The sequence below is a fragment of the Magnolia sinica genome, chromosome 4 (assembly GCF_029962835.1).
Source record: "Magnolia sinica isolate HGM2019 chromosome 4, MsV1, whole genome shotgun sequence".
NCBI lineage: Eukaryota > Viridiplantae > Streptophyta > Magnoliopsida > Magnoliales > Magnoliaceae > Magnolia > Magnolia sinica.
Genome location: NC_080576.1, coordinates 6463699 through 6479433, shown reverse-complemented (window position 1 = coordinate 6479433; position 15735 = coordinate 6463699). Strand labels below are relative to the sequence as shown.

The following is a 15735-nucleotide window of genomic DNA, read 5'->3' as shown; positions in this document are numbered from 1 at the left end:
ATTTGGTCCATATCCTATGTTTTAGGCTTTAGATGGTTTGGCCAACAAAGACGAAGAATTGGTAAATGACTGAGTTGGTTCAAGTTGAAGGGTAGCAAGGCGAAGGTCCAAAATGACCTCATCTTATTACCTATTGGTCCTTTACCTAATTTCGCTTTAATGTATTCATTTGTAATTCTATCATTCCTCGTCCTACCATCTGTCCATCTCAAGTTCTCAACATCCTCATTTCAGACTGCACAACATTCTGTACCATTAAGCAGAGCTGATATTATCACTATCCTATAAAATCTACCTTTAGTTTGATTGGCATGCGACAATCACCATTGTTGTCATGATCATATGATTTACCATTCAAATCATACAATTCAAATAGCATTGTGTACATGCCAATAGGAATCGCAACAACAAATCACAAATATACAACAATCATATGAATCGTATGATTACTGTATTCAATCTTACGAATAGTATGATAATTGTAGACTGCATCAAGGGCACCCAAATTACATTATTAAATTTTAAAAAAAAAAAAAAATCAATTTTATTTTCAGTTTTATGCATTTTTTCTTGTTTTTTACTTTTATGCATTTTTTCTTCTTTTTTACCTTTTTGCTTTTAAAACATGTAAAAGGCCCTCCCTTGTTAAAAATAATCATTTTTTCCTTTTGAGAGAGAGTTAAAGAGGGAAGAGGGAGAGATTTGGGGATTTTGATATTTAAAAGCCTCACAATAAAGAAATCAATATATCTAATTTTCTCAGTCAAAACAATCAAATGCTGCTTTTTCCAATGTGATTCTACAATCTTACACTTAACAAAGGTAGAAAGAACATAAATTATTGAAAGTTCATATATGTTTTTAAGGTAAATGTCTTGAAAGACAGAATATAAAGGAAGACGACAATTCTTTAACACTAGTCACTAACACAATATGTTAACCGTATACAAGTTCTCAATTGCCAATACCTGGATATGTGATAGTACTTTTCTTAGTGCATGTTGACAGAAAATGGATGATTCGTGAGTTTTAAATTTTTCCTGCTTCATTTTATTTCTTCAGATTTTTTTTTGCTGTTTAAGAATATCAGTGAAAAAACTTACGATTCATGATAGATTTGCGATTCAAAACAATTCAACCCCTATAATACTTAATAATCCAGTAACAATTTTGACAACATTGGCAATCACATAAATTCCCGAGGTCCTCCACTTTATCCACCCAGCTCTAATTCTATGAGAAACATCCTTCTCAAGCTCTCTACTCACATGAATTATTGAAAGTGTTACCTCCCACATAAATTTAAAAAAATAAAATACAATATTTTGAAGAGATGGAGGTCTCTCTTTTATTTTTATTTTTATTTTTTTAGTTTTAATATACTTTAGGGATTCATGCCGTTAAAAAACAGAAATAAAGGAAAAAAAAAAAACATTAGTGATTCATAAAAATAATAAGAAAAAAGAGGAGGGAGGTCTCCTTGACAATTCTAAGTAACAAGGTGCTCGCAATGCTCAAACTTCAATAAGGTTGGGCAAGCACTTCAATAATTCAAGTGTGCTAGTTCATGCAGTAACCCAAAATACATCATAGGAAGCCATGAAATGAAGAGGCAGATATACGGGATCATAATATATTAAAAAATGAAACTAGTGATCAAGAAAATGAAGAAATAAAACAACAAGCTATGTCAATGCCAAAAGAGGTAGAGATGAAAACAATTGAAAATCTAACACATTATACCTTACATTTCATACTGTGTAGTTAAAGGCACTAGGAGCACCTGCTCCTGTAGCGCCCAAAATGCCTGGGCATGCCTAGGCACACACCTAGAGATTCCAAGCACGAATTTTATTTTTTTTACATAGTAAATATTAATATTTAATTATTTAGAAATATATGCTGTTTTTCAATAATCAAAGTCAGTACCATTCAATTCCACTTAGCCCAAAACTACATATCCCCAATTTTTCACAAATTCTTTAATTCTAAATCCTAATTTTCCAATTTCCCCAAACCCTAACCCTAAATTTCCTACTTTTCCTTAATCTCCAAATCACCAATGCAAAACCACATTTTTGCCAAGATCCTTATATTTGCCAAACCCTATAATCCAATTTTTCAAAATCCCTAAATCCTCTTAACTTAAATTTTCCAATTACCCCAAATCCCCAATTCACCTTAAATCTCTTGTATGGTACCAATAAAAGCTCAAATTGATTTCAAGAAGTCCCATGTGATAACCTTAACACGCTATTCAAGAAAGAAATCAAGAAGAAAAGAAATTAGAGAAGTTGAAATTTGGGGGAAGAATATCTCAAGCTTTAATCTCAATAGCAATGAGAAAAGTTGTTAGGATAGTGAGGTTTCCAACAGGCAATATCACAATCACCAGGCATCACCAGGCAATAGAAACCACCAAAAAGCAGTCTCAGTTTAGAAGCATTGTGGAGTAAGCTTCCAAGCTCTACTGAATAATCTTTCCATGACGAATTACAGCATCCCAATATATCAGAACATGCTTCACTTTCCAAATGCATCCATATGTATACGTGCCCATGGTTCATTGATCCAGACCTTGATCAGATGGGACCCACCTTATATGTGGAACTCCTCAATATTTCTGAGATTGAAAGATCCTAAACCATAAATTGTTGGCTTAAGGAAAGGCAGTTCTGGAAATAAATATACACCAAATTCGAAAAACGAAGCCAACGGTTGGATGGCTAGGGTCTCTCTCAATCGGGAAAATTCTTGTGGGCTATCCACCATGGGGCCAATCGAATTGGCTGAATAAGCCAAAAGAGTGCCTACTTGTACAAATGGGCCACATCAGCACCCTAAAATGTCTCTCTTTCGATAGCATCTAGTTCCTTGAACAACGTATGCCTATGACAAAATTCACTGGTACATACCTCCATTCACAAAAAATAAAGCCCTAAAAAAAATCTCCAAATCCACATTTCCATCCAAACAAACACAAACCGGCAAAATCCAAAGACAATATTTCAGATTTCCTTACACCTAAATGTCTCTAAATTCACAATTCCAAACGCAAATATGCAGAATCCAAATACAAGATTTCAAAATTCCCTAAAAATGCAAGAACTCAAAAATTACCTCCAAGACCGCATGCTACTCCATGGGAACTTACTCTTCCCGGCAGCAGTGTCAGCCGCAGCAGCTCTAGCTGCAGCAGCAGCCCTCCGATCTTCTCTCGCAGGCGGCTGCTTCCCTGGCCTAACCCTGCTGCCATCATCCCCACCGTCGAGCCAATGCGATCTGATCTCACGGTCCTCGACGACACTCGACTTGGACTGTTTGCTGACGTTCCGCCGCTCCTCTTCGATCAGACGGATCGGGTAGAGATCGGGAGAGATGGAGAGTGGGCTTTTGAGGGTGACATAAGCCTTTTTATAGTCGGGTTTGGCGATCAAGATCCCGCCACGTTTCTTCTTCTTGCCTTCCATGTTCAGGGTTCGGACCTTCTCGACGTCGAAGCCATAAAGGGTCTCAAGAACCCTCTTAATTTCGATCTTGCCATTGAGAGAGTGGAAAGAAAGAAATTAGAGGAAGATGAAAAAGAAAAAAGAGGGAATTTGGAAGGGTGGTTTTGGAAATACCTTTGAAGCGGAGGGGATGGTTTTGAGAGCGATTTCTTTGATGTTTTGGAAAGAAGATGGCATCAGTAGTTTTATGGGGAGATTCGCGAAGTGGATTACTCTTCTTCCCAATCTGCTGCCCATCTTTTCTTCTTCTTCTTCTTCTATGCAAATGCGGTTTCTGCGAGGGTTTTGGGGTTTGGGATGAAAGGCGCGGACGAAAGCGGATTGGCTGGTGTACCACACATCACCGATCTGGCTAGTGTGCTGACGTCACCAAATTATATGGGTCCCATCATGAGGTATGTGTTATATCCCAACCGTACTTCCATTTTGTGATCTGGTCGTAAGGCTTGAACCAAAAAATAAGAGAGATCCAAAGATCACGGGGACCACACTGCTAAAAGAAGTGGAGAATTGAACGTTTTAAAATCCTTTGAAGGTTACGGAAGTCGGCGGCAGCACGAGTACTCGCACGACATCTACCCACGCTAACCAGATCGGTGGTGTGTGATACCCCAGCCAATCCGCTTCCCTCATATGGGCCACGTGGGAAAACAGTAGGAATTAAGAAACTACTGTTAAAATATTTATATAGTCACAAAAGTTTTATATTAACCTAAGGTTTTTTGTTTTTTTTTTTTCGTCCCGGTGACAACAACCTTATAAGCAGCTTAGATGTTGGAAAGTTCTAGGAATAGTTTTTTTTTTTTTCTATTTTTTTTTTTTTTTGTATAACCTATTTAAGTCTTGGATCTTTTTTTTGTAACAAATCCTAAAACGAGCTCACGAAATGGAGAGGTCACGCAGAGTGAAGAATGACACCCGCTAGCCTCTGCATCAGGTTCCTACATTGGGAACCTAGCTCGGCCATTGTGATGCTTGTAAGAGTTCTACCCGTCTATCCATCTTGTGAGCTTATATTAGGACATGGAGTGAAATTTAATTGAGATGTGGGACTCAAGTATGCTAAAAACGTGAGGATTAAACACCCACAATTGAGATATTCGTGAGGCCACATAAGTTTTGAATTAGATTAATATTTATGTTTTAAATTCATCTCAATGGAAATAATGTTATGAATGGCTACTATGACATGTAAAAAATGTTGTGCAACCTAGGTAGGTCTCAACCGTAGGAATTTCTCAAACTACATTTTCCTCTAGTGTCACCTGCTTGAGTTTTGGATCCTACTAAAAAATTTTTTCAAGCCTTAAAATGGGCTCACAAAATGGATGAAGGACGTAGACTTCTCATAAACATCACATCATGCCCCACCTACATTTTCAGAACTTCCGACCAAAGGCTCTAGCAGGAAATTAGCATCCCTTATAGCATTATTTTAGAGCATCCATATTATTCATATGTTTGGCCAGCTTATTTTAGAGCATGAATCTAGAATTAAAACATATCCAAAGTTCAACGATGAATTACATATCAGTAATTAGGAAACAATTGGTGACTTAGCCCAGCTGATAGGCATAGATTTCAATCCCTAACCCTGCCTTTGGCTAAGCTTAGTGGCCCGAACTCTAGTCCGTCGTGCGGTCACTAGACTCACCACGCAAGCCGGGCAGCCCATCCCATTGTCACCCTTCTACGTGGGTCCACCTTGTTGTATATATTTAAAATAAATAAAAAAAATCCGCGTTGTCCATTAAATGAGAACCATTATTTGGACCAGACGTACATAAACAACCTTAATTAAAAATTCATTGAAGCCACACCAAGGCTTGCAACGTATAATTATTCTCAAAATTGCTAAGTTCACGTGGGGGGGCTAACCGTTTGTGTCAAACTGATTTATTACATCTTCCTCTACATCATGGCGGGCAACACGTGATTAACGGATTTGATGAAAGATACATACTATGGTATCCCCACAAACAAATATATGGTTGGCATCTCATTCCAATGGTTCGATGTGGTGTGGCCCATCAGAGTTGTAGTTCTAGTAGGTTTTTAATCGTAAGCTTGATATACAAGGATATAACCAGATAGATGGACTGGATTTTATATATACAACACGGTGGGCCCCACAGGCTTGGAGTGTTGTAGAGGATTCAAATTCAACTTAGTGCACTGGTGTGGCAGAACCAACGAGCTGATCGGCCTGAATACGTGCTGATAGCGTGGATCACTTTTTGGACGGATAGGATATTCTACATGCATGACGCATTGGCGGGAGAGAATATATGTATCGTAACTTATGATACAGCCGCTGTAGCTGATCATTTCTATCCGAAATTTCGGCAAAAATCCAGGCCATTTCAGTAATTTAGAAACCATCCCTTCCCTTTTATTCATCTCCCGCGTCTTGTTTACTCCATTTCACACACACAGAGAGAGAGAGAGAGAGAGAGTAATGGAGTCTGCAGTTCTATCTATTCCCATCATCTCCTCCAAAACCCTAAAGTACAATCCGAACTCTCTCCATCGCAATCACTTCAAACCTTCTCCCAATCAAACCCTCACCAAATCCAGCATCAGAAGCATCGTGTCCAGCAATTCTCATCGCTCAAGGGAATTCTTCTCGATGTCATTCGCTGCAATTCTACCCGAAAACCCGTCCGCCACGGCCCTGATTTCACGCCAATTAGCATCCGCCTCAAGCTCTGCCAGAGCATCTGCTTCTGGCGGAAGTGGGGAGTCGAAACCCGTTTCAGATTCTTCTGCCAACGAGATAATCCTCGATGTTGCTGTAACTCATAATCGTTCTAGTCTTCTATTTCCGGAGATCTGTTTCTTATTTCTTATTTCTTATTTCTTTCTTAATTTGATTTAATTGATCTTGTGTTTCTAATTTAATAATTTCTTGTAGGGAATGATGTGTGATGGATGTGTAAAAAGTGTTACCCGAATACTGGAAAGTCAAGTAAGCATTTTTAAAAATATATATATTTTGTAATTGGATATTTTTACTACTTTTTTTTTCTCCATTTCCTGAAATTCTATGTTAACTAAGCTGAAGTCATTAATGTGTTGAAAGATTGAAGAGATGATTTGTAGGACAAGTTAGTGTGGCACACATGTGAGGTATAGTGCCAATCTGCCGGTGGGGGCCATGGTGTCAAAAATACCAAAATGGTTCACTTCGGGCATAAGTTTACGCAGGATATTGCTTGTAACCACCTTTTTTTCACTTCCTGTGTGGCCCACCTTATAAGTGGAGTACCTCACCCGATGTACAAGCCGGTTCTCATATCCATTTCATGTGAATTGCCTTGTCAATGTCTACTTGCATAATTCACCCCAGCACTACTAGCGATTAAAAAAAAAAAAAAAGAATACCTTGACAACCTTTCCAACTCTGTTTAACGGGTATTAGTGAATCGCTTTATAGTAACAACTAACAAAGCATTATATATATATATATATATATATATATATATATATATAAGGCGTTTTGATGCATGTATGAGTTGAATTGTGAATGTTTGGTTGATGTTGTTTGAGGCTTTCAGCATTCACTACTGATCAATCTCCATTTCTTGTGGGAAACCATGGAGTGCTTCACACCCACCACCAACATGGATGTGAGGATTCCATATATGTAGGGCCATGATTTGGTGATTGAAATCATTCATCTGATGGATCCCCACGAAAATGACTAGCAAATATATGTACTTTAGAATTGCCCATTACCTTGTAACGTAATATTTGCATTTTGCCAAGGAGTTTGTCGTTCAATCTTCTTCTCAATGTGGACCAGATACAACCTTGCATCTTCTACTCAGAGAACTAAAGTGCTGCATTTTGAGGCTGGGAAAGATCAGACTTATCTGGGTACCTCTTTGTAAGAGGAAAAAAAACATGTCCAAATTTTTTACTGTCAACATATTTTCGTTTGTTTCTGACCCTCCATTTGTTCCCTGTTAAATTATTTTTTGAATAAGCTATTATGATTATTCGCAAAAGGAGAAACCTTAATTGATCTCTTCAACCATGGGACCATCCCAATAACTGTCATCCTGCTTTCTCCAGGCCCCTTCTGCTGTTTAGCAAGGAGTACCATTTCACGAGAATCCACTTTCTATATCCAAGGTCCCTAACTCTTTCATGGAAACCACCTCCCGACGAGTTTGAAGTGACCCACCATAATGGTCATTCCAGATTTTTCTGTGTAGTTCGCCTCATTTTCAATTCATTAAAATCATTCAATTTATGATGACCTTAGTGCATGATGTGGTTTTTGCCTATGCTGGCAGATCTATTTACCGCCACATTGTTTCTCTTACCACCTAGGATGTGAACAGAAGGGTTCAATTGGTCCAAGTTTTAAGTCCCCGCTCACATAATCTCTTATTAGGAAATGGCATCACTTGTGCCTATATAGATTTTGTGCAAGAAACTTTGATGTATAAGGTAGAGCACTCTTTCAAAAAAAGAAAAAGTTATGAGTTAGAGCCATACTAATCTGAGGAGGTTTGTGTTGTTTTTTGTGTAGAACTATAGATAAACTGATTTTTGTTAAGCATGTCTATTTTCTTCTTTTTTACCCTTCTCATATTTTTCCTTCTTTTGCGATTTGTTTGTAGTTCTTCAAGTTCCTTGTGTGCGAAGTTGCAAGCATCCTTGATCTACATTCCGCACTTTCATTCACCTTTGGAGATGGATATTGCTCTTGTTTTTGTTGTTACTTTATGCTGTCATCTGTGTGTGCACCATCTACAACGTTGGAAATATACATTTTACTGTCTCCTTTCTCTTTTGCATGTTCTGATAACACATTAATGATCTTTTGTTAGGGTGTTATTAGTTAATGATCTCTAATTGTTTCCCCCATGCAAAGTTTTCATAATTGTTATTGTATCACAAATCGTAGTAGGGCCTGAATCGAATCGTATCAGTTATTGTATCGCAAGTCGTAGTAGGGCCTGAATCGAATCGTATCACAAATCATATCATAAATCATTAGATTTTTTATTTTCTTAAAATCAGAAAAACTGCATAAATTATTAATAAATTAGAAGGAAAAAAAAAAAACACATCCATTATTCATTTTCCATCAATATGCAACAAGAAAGTAACATATCTGAACATTATTGATCGAGGACCTATAACTAACTGAATGGACTTCAAAATAATGTTCTACTCAAAGCATAAACTGTCACATCTTTTAAAGAGACAAAGTGCAAGTTCCTAACAAGGCCTTCAAAAAAATCTTTTATAAGTTTTCATTATTAATATATAAAGAATCAAATAAAGCTTTGAGACCTTTCAAAAAAAGGGGAAAAATCAAATAAATCTTTGAGTTTAAACTCAATAATGAAACTCTAGAAAAACACAATTTGAATTCAAAGTATGTGGAATAAATAAATAAAATAAGTATATTTTTTAAGGTGAAGTCAAATCTAAACACCATTACTACAATAAATATAGGTAAGTATGATTGCAATCGTCCATTAAAGATTCTCAATAGGTCATAGATCAATTTGGTGTTTCGACCAGTCAAGGGGTAAGAAATTATATAATTAACAAAAAAACTCCACAATTTACAGTTAAAGATAAGATCCATCATTTTATCTCTTATAAAGAATAAAATAAAACAATTGATATGTTTTAAAAGATTCTTTAAGCCCCAACATTTTAAGAACATGAAATGGAAGCCACTAAATTTTTAAAAGAAGAGAAGAAAATTAATTTGAATTGTAAATCAACATTCAATGCATGATGGAGGTAGGGAGGGGTGCTTTTTCTATGTCATTGATGAAGCTTTCCTGTATATGTGAGCCTTAAGAGACTGGGCCAAAAGAGTAAGATTGAATTCTGTTGGGCAGCCAATTGTAGAAACTTTGTCAACCTACTATTTAAGAGCCAACCCCAAATTGTTGGGACTTGGGAGCAAGGCTAAGATGACTGTGATGATGACAATGATGATCAACAAAGCTTACTTCAGTTTGGTGCATTTTTTTGCAATATATGACACCAATGGTGTAATATATTATATATGTGTGTGAACAGCCTCAGGTATCCTCTGCCAGAGTCAATCTTGCAACAGAAACAGCAGTTGTATGTGCCACACCTGAAGCCCAGGTTACACAGAACTGGCAACAACAGGTAGGAGAGACACTTGCAAACCACTTGACCAATTGTGGATTTAAGTCCAACCTTCGAGGTAAGCATTTCCTAATTGAATATCATTTGATTGTTTTCTTCTGTTCTTCACCTAGGAGAGAACCCATTTGACATCACTGTTTCCTACTTGCAAATTTTAATCTTATGACTTCTGAATCAGAACAGAAGATATTGTACATATCAGGTCTGTAAACTATGCAAAGCATATGAATTTAGAGTCTCATCAGAAGATGGATTCTGTTTTTTTCTTCTTTTGTTTCTTTTTTGGAAGGTAAGTAGCAATTTTATAAAGTCAGGAACAAAAAAACTAGGATCAAACACGAAGTGGACACATCTTGGCTAGAAAAAACAACCAAGTTAATCCCTGAGATGAGAAATATTGTGGGCTGATGATCAAAACTGCAGGTCCATAAACTTTAAAGTCTTCTTCTTGTGAGCATTTGATAAGGGCTGAATGATAAAGCTTCAGATCTTTGATGGAAGAGAGAGCATAGAGTAGGGGTGCAACTTGGGGGGGTTGGGTTGAGGATCAACCTGAGCCCAACCCGACCTCAAGAGGACCATACCCAACGTAACCCAAACCCCACCTGAAGTCCTCTATACTTGACCCAACACAACCACCTGACCCAAATACATGTGATCATTCCTAACCCAACTTGACCTGACCCAAAATTTTTCAACCCACAGTCAAATCGGGTTGGCATTCTCCAACCCAAGGACCTTGACAGCCCAACCCAAACTCGGGTTGGGTCAATCAGGTTTGGGTTGACCCAAACCGAAGTTGCAGCCCTGGGTTAGACTCTACATCCATGGGGTTTTCCCAAAGAGTAGATGAAGGGAGCTGAATTTGGACAGCAGTCTTGCTGTCTGAAACTTTGAGCAAAAGATCTTGGGTCCCAACCTCAGAAACTTTGACAAGCCTAACTTGAGAGTGGTGAACGAGCAGCAAAGGGGAGGAGGGATGGAGTGGAAGAGGGGAATTACCTTGTGGGTCCACAATCCAAACAATAGGTTTGGATGATCTAATTTTAAAGGGAAACAAGTGAACATGTCTAAATCATTATTATTTATGGGGACGGTTTTTTTTTTTTTTTTTTTTTTTGTGGAGGGGCACGAGGATCATATGATTTTAACTAGATTTAAGGTTTTAGACAGATATCCTTTTTCTTTTCATTTTCTTGTTTTTAAGAGTAATTTTTTACTGATGCATTGAATGCCTTCGAACATACATTGTGTTGGTTAACAACTGAACAGATCCATTAGCCACGTTATAGAAACTGAATTTTGATGACAGTCCTCTTTGGTAATCTGGGTGTTTCGGGAGTGGGGGGGAGTTCTTTCAAATGACAAGGGTAGATTTAAATGTTCTCCAATTCTGTGGGTCTCATGGACTCGAATAAATCAGAACCATGCATTTTTCTTGAGGTGTTCTGAAGCTTTTAATTTTCTTTTGTGGGTCAGTTGATATTTGAGGATATTGCATGCTGTTAGTTGGACTTCCTCTTATGAAACTGCACCAATGGAAGCTCCACGTAATCTTTTTGCCAAAATCATTTGCTTGCATGCCCTTTGGGGGCCTCATGTTATAGTTCGACTGGGGGCCAACACTTGGCGGGACCCTACCGGCAAGCTGTGTAAATGTAAGCCTGTGCCATTGCAGGTTCCAAGAGCCTGGGTTAAAGAGGAAATTTGATGTCCAATGGGCAGCTGACCATAGAACTTTTGCCCATCGACTATTCAAAGCGGGTACCAAGTTGTAGAGAAGGGGCTATATGATGTGATGATGATGATGTATCCTATTCTCTCATAAATACCCTTTGCAAAAGTTGCAGTGGCCAGAGGGTCACTCGCTGTTGACCAATCTTTGCCTCTTCCTTGAGTTTTGATTATTACTTCTCTTAATAAAGTGTTCATTATCATCTATCTTAACATTAATACGTGCATGCATTTGAGACTGCCAACATTCCAACTTCATGGGGATGTTATTAATGCCCCTGAAGCTTTTAAATGACATGTTGGAAGCAAATCATTGATCTCGCTTGTCCATTCATCCTAACACTATTAGCAAGCCATGATGCAAAAATGACATTGTTTAATGATCTTAACCATCTGATCAATTGCCTAAAAAATGGACACAGGAAGGAGCAGAGATAAAAAGGTCCAATCTTCATCTGGAAACATCTATTCAATTGCCCCCCAATCTATGCCTCCTTAAAAAAAGGACGGTCCTAACTACTAACACAATGACCAACATTCATCGGGTTATGATCATCTGATCATTGTGATTTTTGTATCATGGCTCTTCGATAGTGGTATGTAACGAATGGACAGTCTGGATCAATGATTCTGTCTACATGTCATGTACATATCAGCATTTCCTGTGTGTAGCAAGTAATTAAACTATGATCCGTTGTTCTTGCAATGATTTATTTTAAGCTCGGTAATTGGCAGGTTGAAGATGATACAAACTGAAGGAGACAATCATTTGTACGAATTCCTGTGTTGGACATCGGAACTTCATTAATAAATGGATTGTATATTGAATGTCCCATATTCATTGGGATCTGTATTCAACATCAAGTTATAAAGTTCTTTTTTCTTTGGATCAATTGTTCTTGTTTGAGTTAGTTTTCTAACACTGGAAATTTCATGATGTGAAGACAAATGTATCCGATTCAATCATCATCGCCATCTAAGCCTTATGCCAACTAATTGGGTCAGCTGCACGAATCCTGCCCTGCCATTCTACTCTGTCACAGGCCATATCCTCGATATCATAGTGCAATTTTTTGTCACTGAAGGCGACTGCTGATGTTTGATTGCCATTTAAAGCATCATCATCATCATATGAGCCTTATCCTTAACTAATTGAGGCCTGCTCCACCATTCCATTCTATTAAAGACCATGTCCTCAGTTAAATCAGAGGTCAGCAAATAATTTCTCACTGCCTGCATCCATGTGAACCAATCCACTCCTAACCATTGTAGTTCTTGGTCTTTGTTGCAAGTCACCAAACTCTGTAAGTCTACTTTTCCTCATCTTAGTATCTATTGGTGCTACATCTATGTTTCCCTCAAATGTATTCATATCTAATTCTATCTTTCCTCACCTTGCCACTCATCCATTTCAGCTCCACTTGTACCACGAACACATTTTTCCTTGACTACCCAATAAAGTATGGCTAGTCCTCTATTTGCCCTATAAATCCTCGTCTTCAGTTTGATTTGTGCAGTGATTGCTTGAAAGACTCCAATGGCACATCTCCAGTTATGTGAGCAACATCCTTCTATGGCCAACTTTTTAAACACAAGATATGAAAAGCCACCTCAATAAGCATAAAAAGCCCACCCCACCTGCTAGCTACGCGCTAAGAACAACAAGCCCTCCACTCAACCACAAGAGATCAAGCGTAACCAAAAAAACCCACTAGGTTGCCCAGCATGTCCCTAAAGCACTTGCGATTTTTTTCCTTCTAAATGGCCCACAATCCAGCTAATAAAAATATTCTCCATTCCTGCAAGACTTTCCTTCCCAAACCCATGCCATTGCTGGAGGAAAAAAAAAAAAAAAATTGGTCATTTTGGATCATGGCCTACTATAGTAATGTAGTGTAAAACTCACATCATTACATCTTACCTTTGATTGGATATTGTTAACCATCAAATCATGGTTATCATTTGGAATCGGTAATGTAGTGTAAAACTCATATCATTACCTTTGATTGGATATTGCTAACCATCAAATCATGGTTATCCTTTGGAATCACCGCAAGACATGTAGGGATGTCAATGGACTGAGCTCGGGCCTGCCAAAATCAAGATTTTGAATAGGCTTGGCCCGACAGCCCAGCCTGAAAAAGTTCAAAATCCAAGCTGAGGTCAACCCCAAGTGCAGCCTGTTGACGGCCCTAATGACATGGATCCGCAGAGGTGTGTTGACATGGCATACTCTCATGGGGCCCACCATGATGTATGTGTTATATTCACACTGTCCATCCATCATGCATGATCATTTTATGGAATGAGACAAAAAAAAAAATGAGGCAGATCCAAAGTGGAAATGGACCACACCACATAAAGCAGTGGGGATTGCACGCTTGCCATTGAAAACTTCCTGAAGTCCACAAAAATGTTGAATCAAGCTAATATTTGTGTTTTCCCTTCATCCGGTTTGTTTGACCTTACAAACAAGTTGGATGGCAAATAAACATCCTAGAGGACGCAAGGAAGGTTTCAACTGTGAGTGTCATTGTCTCCGATTCTTTTTTGTCGTGGGGTTCACTTGCGCTTTGGATCTTCCTCATTTTCAGCCGCATGCCCTAAAATGATATTGCAAAATGGATAAATGGTGTGAATATAACACATGTTGACGAAATTACATTCAAGTATATTTAATAAGGAAAAGTACTTTACACCTCGAAAGTGAAGCTACTGAGCGGTATTACATATGGCCATTTTGTTTTGCTTCCAACTGTGATAGATAATCATTACTTATTTACCACACATTAAGACATTACTGCTGTAATTGGTAATCTAAACAGGCCCTAAACTAATTCCTGGTTTGTGCTCTCATGGTTGCTAAAATTGCATTCCATGCATAATACTGCGAATTTTAAAGCCTATATATATATATACACACACACACACACACACACACCACCACACACTCACGCCATGGTGGGATTTCACCACCTATGGGTAATCGAACCCTCAACCAGGTGTTGAAACTCCTAAGAGTATACCACCAGAGTAAGAGTAAGGACCCTAAGAATTTTAAAGCCTTTAGATTGCAAGCATCCCTCCGTAGTTTTCACTTTGCATTTACCTCCTTTTTCATCTCATCGATCAAAATTATATCATTTGCAAATAACATACATGGACCTCTTCCATATTTTAAAATAATAATAATAGTTTTTTTAAAAAAATTGTATTGGCTTGATGCTGACCTAGTGGCAACTGTACACCCACAACCATCCGATATTTACATCAAACGGTTATCTCAGATTATTATTTTTATTCTTTACACCCAATAAAATTGAGGGAAAATACTCCATAGCCAAATTTAATACTCTGAAAGATTAAAGATTTTACTCAAACAAGGGCCAGATGACACCATTTCAGAAAAAGGTTGCAGCCATCCACATGTAATACAGTCAGGGTTATCCATTTCAGAAAAGGTGGGCCGTGTCATAGATGGAGTGTAGATGAGATGGTCAAAAGAAAGTCCCCACACTTCAGCCTGGGTATTGGAACTTGTTGGGCACAGCTGGTTCAAAACTCGCTAGGTCTTGGCCTGGCCCATTTCAAATTTTTTATTTTTTATTTTTCAGTAGGCAAGTAAAATAGTCTTATTTCTTTCAAAAGGGCATGCAACCACACCATTTCACCTTATTTGTCATGTTGCAGACCACAGGCCATTTTATCTTCAACCTTCAACTTGATAGCCACCAAATGGATGGTTAGGATAGTACAAATTTGAGTTATGCTCCATCCATAATTGAGTCTGACAATTCGCGTGGTCTAGATTGATTTACATGCGTATCACGTGTGCATTTCTGGAGCCACCACTACTTTTCTTTTTCTTTTAATCTTCCTTTGCTAGGTACCAGAACCACCACATGAAAAATGATAGGAACTCAAAGAATGAAACGGATACCTCCAAATCCCCATTCACCATAGTTCTAAAAGGCACAACATGACCGAGTCAACTCAACTCAGAGAGATTTCAAGTTGAGTCACTGGAAAAACTTGGGCCTGGCTTTAATAAGACTCGTTGAGCTGACCTGCAAACCCACTCGATTGACACAACTCAGCAAAGACTCGAATCCAAGTTACTAGCGTGAGTGAGGCTTTTCTTTTGTAAAAGTAAAATACAACCGTGATTTGAACACGTCTAGCAGATGAACAACGGCTTAAAGCAATATGGTCTGTGAATCAAGTTGTATGCTTATAAGCGTTTTTATGTTACTTAAAACTATTATTGCAACTATAATTCTCAAAATAAGTAAACTACTAAAGGGTTTTGCTACAATCCTGACCTTCATGGATAAGGTCC

At 38.0% G+C, this 15735-nt stretch overlaps 2 protein-coding genes across 3 annotated transcripts; one reads left to right on the top strand and one right to left on the bottom strand.

Annotated features, from left to right (window-relative positions):
* Positions 1-2972: 2972 nt before the first annotated feature.
* On the bottom strand, positions 2973-3840 carry LOC131242272 (uncharacterized). Its single transcript, XM_058240811.1, has 2 exons — positions 3624-3840; positions 2973-3536 (listed from the first exon to the last, which is right to left on the bottom strand). The coding sequence occupies exons 1-2, from the start codon at positions 3744-3746 to the stop codon at positions 3117-3119; spliced, it is 543 nt and encodes a 180-aa protein (XP_058096794.1). The 5' UTR covers positions 3747-3840; the 3' UTR covers positions 2973-3116.
* Positions 3841-5926: 2086 nt separating this feature from the next.
* On the top strand, positions 5927-12289 carry LOC131242271 (copper-transporting ATPase PAA1, chloroplastic-like). Of its 2 annotated transcripts, none has more exons than XM_058240808.1 (4): positions 5927-6303; positions 6424-6477; positions 9567-9720; positions 12117-12289. In XM_058240808.1, exons 1-4 carry the CDS (start codon positions 5968-5970, stop codon positions 12122-12124), a joined length of 552 nt encoding a protein of 183 aa, XP_058096791.1. In that variant the 5' UTR covers positions 5927-5967; the 3' UTR covers positions 12125-12289. The 2 variants fall into 2 exon arrangements, with proteins under 2 accessions (XP_058096791.1, XP_058096793.1); XM_058240810.1 differs by having other exon boundaries at positions 5928-6303; positions 12132-12289.
* The last annotated feature ends 3446 nt before the right edge of the window (positions 12290-15735 follow it).